At 35.2% G+C, this 10,978-nt stretch overlaps 1 protein-coding gene across 1 annotated transcript; it reads right to left on the bottom strand.

Moving 5' to 3' along the window:
* Positions 1 to 2,770: 2,770 nt before the first annotated feature.
* Positions 2,771 to 8,268, bottom strand: LOC110466645 (protein dif-1-like). Its single transcript, XM_021523282.1, has 8 exons — positions 8,092 to 8,268; positions 6,439 to 6,592; positions 6,043 to 6,111; positions 5,432 to 5,494; positions 5,152 to 5,224; positions 4,060 to 4,107; positions 3,694 to 3,899; positions 2,771 to 3,294 (listed from the first exon to the last, which is right to left on the bottom strand). Exons 1-8 carry the CDS (start codon positions 8,147 to 8,149, stop codon positions 3,117 to 3,119), a joined length of 849 nt encoding a protein of 282 aa, XP_021378957.1. The 5' UTR covers positions 8,150 to 8,268; the 3' UTR covers positions 2,771 to 3,116.
* Positions 8,269 to 10,978: the final 2,710 nt, after the last annotated feature.

Genomic DNA, 10,978 nt, shown 5'->3' with positions numbered 1-10,978 from the left:
AACACAAACATTATGAACGATCCTCAGAACAATCTTTCTTTACCAATGATTAAATTGCATAAGAAATATTTTTTGTGGATATTCATGACAAAGTGATAAAAATAGTTAAGTTCTTAACTTCTTTCACTGCCAATCGAAAGCTTGAATCCAGTATGACAGTAATGGGGCAATCCTAATCATTCTACATGCCCTCCATTTTTACTCTTTTTTTTTTTTGCACTTTTAAGAATGGGGGAGGGGTTAGGTAGGGTTTGAGCTACATTACCTTCATATTAATATACTAAATCACAATGCCCCAGATAGCTGCATATTAAAAGTTCAATTATTGACAGCAATTTGCCCAATCTAGAACTGGCATGAAAAATAGAAACTGCATGTCTTACAAATGCACAACCTGTAGTTTCCCAAAATTAATTGTGGAGAATTATGTACTTCGGAGTGGAATATGAAAATAATGAGTTAGGTGCAATATCAAAAAGGAAGCTAGTTTATTGCAAAACACCAGGTGTGATATTAAATTGATATTGAAGTATATTGCCAAAAAGTTAGGTGCAATATCTGGCCAAAAAACAGGCATAATATTAAACAACGAGTTACTGTTACCCAAAAAGACAGTGTAATACTAAATAGGGAGGTAAGTTACCAACAAGCTGAGTGTACTACTGACTATTTGGCAGGGAGATTTTCATTGCATGTGTTCTTTCACAAGAACTGCCATATTGATGAATTGAGCAATGTTTTTAAACACATTTAAACCTTGTTCATGCAATTTACATTGATCCAATGCTTTCTAAACAGAAGAAACTCTCTTGTTGGTGTTTAAAGACATTTTTTTAACAAGTTACAAATTTCTAACATCAACAGTGGTAGGTAGATTCTCCTTGATGGGGAGTTCTAGTTTTTGGAGGTAAATATAGAAAAAAATCCTATGAGATAGTAAGACACCACATGTATAGTAAACTGAAGTATAATGTCAAAACCTTAAATGTAATATTAAAAAGGGAGGTATATTGACAAAAAGTCATCAAAATAAAAAGGTGCAAATACATTTCAGTGCTGAAAAAGCTGACAACTTTATAATATCTAGAGTTAAAACACAGCAGCTAAAAAATCAGCCAGCTGACTCCTTTATAAATTTTTGACACATTGATCAATAAAATAAACTTTAAAGCACAAATATTTAAATTTTAATATTTAAGTAACAACACACCTAGAGTACCAGATGTGCATGTATATTTATATATATTGCAATCAGTGAGTTATTTACAAATCAACAAGCTTTAAGGTATCACATCACACGGTAGAAAATGCTGCATAATAATATCAATATACAAAAAATGTACATTCAATGAAACATGTAATCTGAATAATACCAGGTAAAAACAAAAATTAGAGACAAAGTGATGAGATTCTGACATGTAAAGTGCACTGTACACCGTGTAGCTGATATATAGGAGATACATTTTGTCTGACTTATATTGAAAAGTATATCAAAATATTTCATTTTTACAGAATGACGATAACGATGCATATGTACTGAAAAATCTCTTGAACAATCAAAGTACAGTTTACTGTAATCCAACCAAGTGATTTTAGTAAGAATAATATACAACATTTATATAGCGCCCTATAGAATTTGAAAAATTAGTCTAAAGCACTTAACAACATATGGATAATAATATTAGGTATAATTGTGAAACAAAAATGGCTTACAATCACCATTATACATTAAGCAAGAAGACAATCATCGCAATGTGCACATAAATGAATAAATAAAGGGTGGTATTTACAATGACGTCTGTGCAAATAGTCTAAAATGCAGACGTGAAGAGGTGAGTTTTGATGTCCTTCTTGAATTTGGCCAGGGTATTTGCAACATCTTGTCAATGAGTACTAGATTTTAAAGCTCTGTATTCCTAACACTGACAGTAGAGTTTGGTATGTACTGACATATGTGTGTTACAGATGTCTAGAAAATTACACTCACCCTCTCTCCCAAAAAATAACTGATTAACAAAAGGTTATTTACAAACCAATATATTTAGTTGCTAATATTAGATGTATGATTCATATTGTTCACTGAGTGCAAGAAAATAAATAAAGTTGTAGAAATGACAGGTAAATCAAAAGCATAATTACCAAAATATAAAACAAAACAGAAAATATTATGCATAACCTTTGAAAAACATGACATTTTTGGTTCTGTGATATATTTTTGGTTCTGTGATATACAAACTAAAAATTAAAAAAAAGTAATCTCAAAATACAAAGGAAGCACATCCTTCACATAATCTGAAGTAAGTAAAGGCAAACACAGTTAAAAATTTCAACCAAAAACATAGATATCAGCGTAAAATAAATTCAAGTTAAAACCAAATGATATCAATTTGTTAAAAATAAATGTATGACTTGACTAAAATTTTCTTCAAGAAACACTGGAAAGAAAAAGGTGGAAAAAAATGGAAAACGTTTATGCTTACTAAAGAAAGTATAACATGTATAAAAAAAAGATATTACCTGGGTATTAAATTTGGTCAACAAGTTAATGAGTAAACATTTCTGGAATTGATTGTACAATAAACATGCACTAATATGTAAATGAGTATCATGTTTACATATTTTCACATCTTTACATTTTTCAGAAAGCCCCTTGGTATTATCATAACATATTTACATGGTCTGAGTATGTAATATAAATATTTGTTTTCTTCATTACAATGTACAACTTTTTAACAAAAATGATGCCGAATAGGGAAGAGTTATCATAACAAATATAAGAAGGCATGAGAATCTCAATATATTTTGTAACAATGAAAATTAGATAAAAAGACTATTGTTTTCATAAACTTAATCCTTGATTTGGGGGAAAATATTGCGATGTGGCATGTTGCTCTCCGTGTGGAGTAGTACAGTTGTCTTTAGTAAACTATTTTCAGTGTTATTCCACTAGTTTACCATACAGATGTAACGAGGAATGTTAGAAGTTTGTTGCCATCTCATTCCTCAATCAAACAAATTTTTGATTACCTTGGTATATAAAATAAGTCACTTGAGATAATTAATCCTCATGACATAGTAAAAACTGGTTGGCAGAAACAAGGTCACAGTGACCTACTTCAGGAGTCACGTAGTCCCATTTCAGAGACTTTTTTCTGTGCGTATGACATCACAATCATGCTCGTTCCATTGGCCAGAAAGCTACGGATGGTGCCAGGCATGATTCCACGGTAAAGGGCAAAGAATCCACCCCTCTCTCTTACTATGAACCTCATCCTCTGCCAGACCGGCATTTTACTGAAACAAACAATGGGAATTGTGATGTGCAATTTAAACAAAGTAAACAGTTGACTCGTATGATTGACTATCAACATTGATGTTTCAGACCGATTAATGATCAAAGGACTTGTTGCTTATAATATTCTCAAGACAATGGCCGCTCTAGACAGGTGTCTTGGGCAGACAGGTGTTCTTTATAAACAGGTATTCTCTATTTACAGTTTTCCTGTATAAACATGACTTTTTTTGTGTTCTTAATATATGCAAGTTTTTTTTGTATAAATACATTTTCTCTATACACAGGTGTGTTCTATGAATAGGTGTTTTTTTATATACAGGTGTTTTCTATCAATAGGTGTCCTCTGAAGACAGGTAATCCCTATATACAGATATCCTTTATCGACATGTGACACTTACTTTCCGTAGTCAGCCTGGATCTGACATTTCATGTACTCAAGTGGCCAAACAATCCACCATGCTGCTGTGGCAGCCAAACCAGACGTGAGGAAGGGGCCGAGAATCGGCTGCTTGAAGAGATCTGGGAAATGTCGACGGATAGAATCCACCAACATGAAGTAGGTAGTCATCAGACCGATGGTTCTAGCCCATGTCACTCCAAAGCCCTATGGATGGCAAATACGATAGAATGTTAGAACAAGTCTACAGAAGGCCTCATAATCATACAGTAAAAATTCATCAAACAGTTTAAAAGTCCATTGATTTTAAAACCTAACTGTTGGCTTGTAATTGTCTGCAGATATGTTTGTCTGAATGGTTACTCACAGTGTACACCTTTCGGAGCTGCCATGTTTGTTGTGTCTGGCGTCTCACCTTAAACAAAGACAAAAGCATAACTTCAGTACTGAAAAAAACATCACATCCATTTTTCAAGACAACCGTTAAAATCAGTTATCTAGTACATTTTTTATGATTACCCTATTACCTGTTATCTATTTGTCATCTGATAGAAATTGTAGCAAAAAAGTCTGTTCCACCATTTGGTAAAACCTATTCCTTAAAATGACAAACTCATTAGAGGTTGCAAAATAAACTGGGGTCAAGACATGGATTGAGTTCCTTGGGAGCAAATCTGCCTCAGAAGCTGTAGAATAGTAATTACTGAGCCAAAGAATATCAGTAAACCACTGAAACATTTCTGTTAAGAGGCACGGTAGTCTAGTGGTAGGATGCCGGGCTCGTGACCGAAGGGTTGCGGTTTTGAGTAACGGTACAGCACTGTCTTGTATCTTTGAGCGAGATACTTTACTCCATTTGTTCCAGTCTACTCAGCTGTAAATGAGTATGTGGTTGGGCAGTGCTAGAACTGTTGAATGCTAGCTGTGAGCGCTGAAACGGCAGCACCGACTGTATGCTCCCCAGGGAGTTGAGAAAGATATTGGCTGGTTGCAAAGGCCCTATAAACATGGAGAATAATTTGTGAACCGCTTGGAGACAACCTACGAACTAGGTTGTGATAAAGCGGTATATAAGAACCTTGAATTATAATTATCTCAAATATATCTGTGGGAAGCTACTAACCTCTTTGACTTCCCCCACCCCCTCCTCCCAGCATACTATGGTTATGGCTGTATAGAGCAGAGTGTAGTTTGTGTTGTTTCATGCTCAATAAGGAAAGAAAGTAAGTCCTCATATGTGAACTCATCTATAGTTAGAAGACCAGTGTAGATTTCACTAGGATGTCAACACAGAAGTAACAGTGTGGCAATGATGTCAAACTATTAACTGGAATGGCTGTCAAAGCAAAAAAATTTTACCTCTCCAGAAAGTATGTTAAATTCAGTACTTTCTCTTTTCTTGTTTGATAATTATCAGATATACATTTTTTTTAATTTTTATATATAACAAGCCCTTCACCTTTGCATACTCAAGGGGTGTTTCTATGATGGCTCGGGAAGTGGACGCTATGACACCAGCACCCACAACTCTCCTAAAATAAAAGAAAAAATGAAATAAAAACATAGTTACAGACTCATTTAGAATATGGTAGACAAAGCATAAGAGACAATAAAATATCTACAAAGAAATGAGTTGCAATCTTTTTAGAATAAATCAACAAATTTAACTGAAAGGGTATCATGAAATTAAACATTTCTGCATATTTGTCCTATTTTTTAATCAAATTATGTTAACTTACAACTGCAATCCAGCTAGTCCTGGAATTTCATAGCGGCCTACAGGGGAATCAAAGTATGTATACCTGGAAAAGAAGAAAACCAGGCTACATAAGGAAAACTTTGACTCGCATCAAAAACTGTCTTTTTACCCACAGTAAAACCAGTTTAGTTTAGATTTTTATTTAGTGATTGCTTAAATATAGATTTCATTTTGATGCAAATTTGTATCCCACATTTATCTTACTTAATGTGGAGATACACATCTATACAGCTTGGTATGCTTACAAATTGGCTATCTTAGCGACAATTCAAAACAAAATTTCCATGTTTTCAAGAGTTGAAATTCACAACTAAAGGTTTATGTTAATTTTGAAACTAAAGCAATAATTTGTTAAGCTTATCAGAGTCTAAACAAATGGGCTATGGACATAAAATTCAGCACCATTAAACAAGAACATAAAATTATCATCCTGACAGTAAACACAAATGATGAACAAAATGTATTTTTAACTCACTAGACTTTGTTGATTCATTGAAGTAAAGATTTGAATTCCTCTTACTATATTTGTTTTCTATTTTATTCTTCAGGAAACTTGTATCTATGGTTATAGATATACTACTGTGTACCTACATAGCTTCAAACACAGCAAACTGAGATGATCTATAGATTCCTGATCCCCAGAGAGGTGGTATACAGCCCCTGTTAAATAAAGAGTAAAACATTCCTTCATCTGGTATCCATGAAACATTTCATGTGATTGTCTGACACATTACAAATTAGGCATTAGAGGATGTCCAACATGGAATATTTTATATAAGAGATCTGAAAGTGTTGAATGTTTTTTTTCCCTTTTTTGGCATACTCACTTTTTGCTGGATTTTAACAATTATTTTTAGAGACCAAATTGTCTAAATACATAAATATAAGCTCACATATCAGTACTTGCCATTTTTGACATGTTTTCTGTATTCAATGAATAATTCTTTGGAAAAATGAGTTAAAATCCAAACATGTGACTATACAAACCTGTACAAGCCGATTACACCTTGTGTGCGCAGTGTCTTCCCTAGTGTCTGGAACATGTTGGTTTTCTCATAGCCGACCTGCCCTTGCATTTTTGTTTTGATTGTATCAAATGGATGACCCACACATGTGTTGGTGAGACCATACAAAACTCCAACTGAAACAAACAGTAAGGCATACATCAAAGATTTTGTTTTATATACAAGTACGGCGAGACTGGACTGGGTCGATTGTCTGTTACCAGGTAAAGTGTCTAGGGTTCGAACCCTGGTCTATCCATGCATTTTTTCTCTCCTGTTACAGTGGGGGGTACAGTCATTTCGGTACCTGGTAGTTTTGGTACTTCAAAAAGAAGTGGTTTTGGTACTTTTTGTAAGTAGTTTTGGTACTTGTATTTAAGTTGTTTCGGTACTTCGAAAAGAAGTGGTTTCGGTACTTTTTGTGAGTAGTTTTGGTACTTGTTTAAGTTGTTCCCGTACTTCAAAAAGAAGAGGTTTCGGTACTTTTTGTAAGTAGCTTCGGTACTTGTATTTAAGTTGTTTCGGTACTTCAAAAAGAAGAGGTTTCGGTACTTTTTGTAAGTAGTTTCGGTAATTGTATTTAAGTTGTTTCGGTACTTCAACAATTTTTCCGGAACTTCTTTTATTATTTAATAAATATTTCTCATTTGTTATTCATTGTTGGTTGTTTATTTAACGTTTGCTTTCAAAGTTGTTTAAACAATCCAGCAGATCAGTCAATCATTGTTTTCGTACTTCAACTGTGATCCCGCAACATACGCTATTGTTGTTTATTTAATGTTTGGGTTTTTTAACTTAGCAGCTGAGTAGATCGGAGTAGCTCCGAATAGCTCCAAGTAGCTCTTTAGGAGCAACTCAACGATGAGGGAATTCACCAACTCATCATAAAAATGAGGGTTCCACTATCAAATTTATCAAAAAACTCATCATGTCTTCGGCTGATACGTGTATTCAGTGTGACGGCGTTGTTCGACCTCAACAGGAAGCCCTATATTATATACATGTTATATATATGTCCTGCTATACTTAGCTACTTATTAATTAAACATGTTATATATATGTCCTGCTATACTTAGCTACTTATTAATTATACATGTTATATATATGTCCTGCTATACTTAGCTATTTATTTTATTTAAATACCAATTATACATTTTATATATATGCCCTGCTATACTTAGAAATTATTAATTAATCATGTTATATGTCCCGTTAAACTTAGCTATTTATTAATTATACATTGTATATATATGTCCCGTTATACTTAGAAATGATTAATTAAACATGTTATATATATGTCCCGTTTTCCTAAGAAATGATTAATTAAACATGTTATATATATATCCCGTTATACTCAGAAATTATTGAAATTATTAATAGTGTAATAGGACGAGGAATAGTGATAAATTAAAGATAGTGCCATCGCTGGGGTTCGAACGCATGCCCCTTCACTCTCCAACCCTATTGCCCTATATACATTAATGCCACCCTTTTGACTAATGTGAACACGAGTTTCTCTATGGGCATCACTGGTACTGCAAGCCATGTTTGTGTATCAATACAGGCAGGCAGGACAGGATACGCTATTAATCTCATTTGGAATTAGCCTCATGTCGAATGCCTAAGCTAAGCTTACCCCCTAAACCAATGGCGCCTTCCTTTACCCAGTGAGCCCTCTCTTCGTTATGCGTCATCTTGATTTCTCTCTGGTTGCAGGGGAAAATGACGAATCTGTTTGAACTAATCAGTCACCAAAGTCTTCTAATTTCAACCGGATTGTGTTGTTTTCAACCTACAGCAGACCTTAAGTAAACATTAGTCATTTAAATGTTTGGATGGCTTAAGAAAATCGATCCAAGCGTCACAGAGATATATTCCTTTGCGTTGATTGGTCAGAATTGGAGGTGTGTATCCAACTTTCACTTCGTAAATACATTGATATAGCGGGGAATTTCAAGCTGCTTTAGGCATGTCGGACCTCGAGTCAAAACAGTTGTGGAAAGTTTGAATCAGAATATGCCTGGATAAATGGGTCAATTATAAGTTAACACGTAAACTTGTTTTTAAAACTAGCGAAGCGTTACACTGAAAATAGATGAAGTTTTTTAACTACTGAATAGAGTTAAGCACAAGCCTGCAAAAGCTGTGAAAACACTCTACCATGCTTAGAGAAAATAGATACTACCCTTGAAGCACTACAACATTCCAACAATGATACACTGGAGGAAAAAACAGATGTCAAAATCGAAAAAAGATAAGAAAGAGTGTCTATTCAGACGTGAAGGACGATATATTAAATGATCTCGACACACATGTAGTCGCTTAAGTTGAGGAACGCTGCAGAGAAATACAGGACAGAAGAAGTCGAGACAATAACCTTGCAATGTTCAACGTTCCAGAAAAACGTACAGAAGACGACGCTGCACGGAAAGAACAGGATGAGGTGGGCATCAGAATAGTCGCCAGATGTTTAGGGATTACAAATCTGGATTTGACAACGCACTTTCGATTAGGAAAAAGGGAGGAAACAAAAACACGTCCACTCAAAGTTGTACTCAACCGTAAAAAAAAGCACAAAAAACTACTCCTTGAGAAGGCTAGCAACATTCCCCAGAGCGCCCCAGTTGGTCTAAAAAGAACCGTCATATCCAGGAATCTTACCGAAAAACAACAAGAAGAACGTAGGGAAAGATAGGAGGCCAAGAAAAAATCCCAACCCAAACCGGTAGAGCCCCCCAGTCCAATTCAACGAGCATACCCTGAGGTTACCACCAGCATAATAGATAACATCGGTATCCAGAGAATAGTGTTAATAGAACAGCATGCCAACAACTATAATGACGACACCCATGACGACCAAGTGNCCCCCCCTGTTTTACCAGCACCAGCACCAAGACTAGTAGAAATGTAAATAACATGACATTTTTATATGCAAATGTGGATACTCTAACCAACACCAAGAAACAATAATTAGAAAACATAATAGATCAGGAGGGAACGGACATCATCTACCTAACTGAAATCTTCCCCAAAAACCATATCCTACCTCTAACGGAGGAAAGCTACTCGATAAAAGGCTATGAAATGCATATGCCAGAACATAGCAAAAGAGGTACTGTAATCTACACCACAGAAGAAATTGAGGCTACAAAAATAGAGTTTACAACACCATTCCAAGAATCAACCTGCCTCCAAATTAATCTTAAAAACAACGACAAACTGATAATTTGTTGTGTATACCGCAGTCCAAACAGTACCAAAGAAAACAATGACCGTCTTAAAAGACTCCTGAAAGAAGTAGTTAACAAAAAAACATCACATCTAATAATAATAATTTTTCTAGAAAATATACAGGACCTTTTTCTTTTCCAATGTGTGGACAAACGGACCAGATTCAGGGAAGGAAATATACCCTCTCTGCTCGACATCATACTAGTTAATGAAGAAAATATTGCTAAACAAGAGCGATGTAACCTATCTCCCAGGTATTGGGAAGAATGACCACATCACCATGTCTTTTAAACTTAACTGCTATGTCGATAGTGAACCATCGATTGCACAAACAACTAGAAACTTTCATAAGGGGAATTACACTGATAGGAAAGAGGATCTTGCACAAGCTGACTGGTCTTTTGACAACTGTCTCAACACCGAGGAAGCTTGGAACTGTTTTGTTGACAACCTATCAAATATTGTTGAGAAACATGTACCAGAGAACAAGCAATTCCGAGGTAACTCCAAGAGACCACTCGATCACAAGACCATTGAATCAATCCACAGGAAACATAAAAAATGGAAAAATACCTCCACTGCAAGACAGGTGAACACTTCAACTAATTCAAGCAAGCAAGAAACGAGGCAACAGCTAACATCAGGCGATCAAACTATGTACACAAACACAAACTGGCTGACGAGATTAAAATCAATCCAAAGAAATTCTGGAAGTATGTGAAATCAAAAAGGAAAACAAAATCAACCATAAACAGACTCGAAAAAACTAATGGAGAACACACACAATCTGACCAAGAAGCTGCTGACACACTAAACAATTACTTCTCCTCAGTTTTTGTCGAAGACGTGACGGGTGAACTCCCAAATATTACTATGAAAACACCAAACACACCACTGAACAGGATTGAAATAACTGAAGAGCTTGTACAAAAAGCAATACAAAAGGTCAATCCCAACAAAAGCCCTGGTCCAGACGGTCTACATCCAAAACTATACGTTGAGGCAATATCAGAAATAAAGAAGCCACTATCACAACTGTTTAAAAAAACACTCCAAGAAGGAAAATTACCGAATGCTTGGAAGGAGGCCAATGTAACACCTATCCACAAAAGTGGCTCAAAAAAGAAACCTTATAACTATCGTCCAATAAGTCTAACTGCGGTGGCCAGCAAAATTCTACAACGAATCATCAGGGATAAACTATTCGAACACATGGAAACAAACAACTTCTTTACGAACTGCCAGCACGGCTTTAGACCCGGTAGATCATGTGCAACCCAACTACTAGAATC

This window comes from Mizuhopecten yessoensis, unplaced genomic scaffold (assembly GCF_002113885.1).
Source record: "Mizuhopecten yessoensis strain PY_sf001 unplaced genomic scaffold, ASM211388v2 scaffold11139, whole genome shotgun sequence".
NCBI classification, from domain to species: domain Eukaryota; kingdom Metazoa; phylum Mollusca; class Bivalvia; order Pectinida; family Pectinidae; genus Mizuhopecten; species Mizuhopecten yessoensis.
The sequence above is the reverse complement of the archived record's forward strand: the minus strand, read 5'-3'. Positions and strand labels throughout refer to the sequence as shown.

Coding starts and splice junctions, on each gene's coding strand:
- LOC110466645 (XM_021523282.1), bottom strand. CDS start 8,149: ATGACGCATAACGAAGAGAGGGCTCACTGGGTAAAGGAAGGCGCCATT. Junction 6,112..6,438: donor GGTGTAATCGGCTTGTACAG/GTTTGTATAGTC, acceptor TTTATTTAACAG/GGGCTGTATACCACCTCTCT. Junction 5,225..5,431: donor GGACTAGCTGGATTGCAGTT/GTAAGTTAACAT, acceptor CTTTTATTTTAG/GAGAGTTGTGGGTGCTGGTG.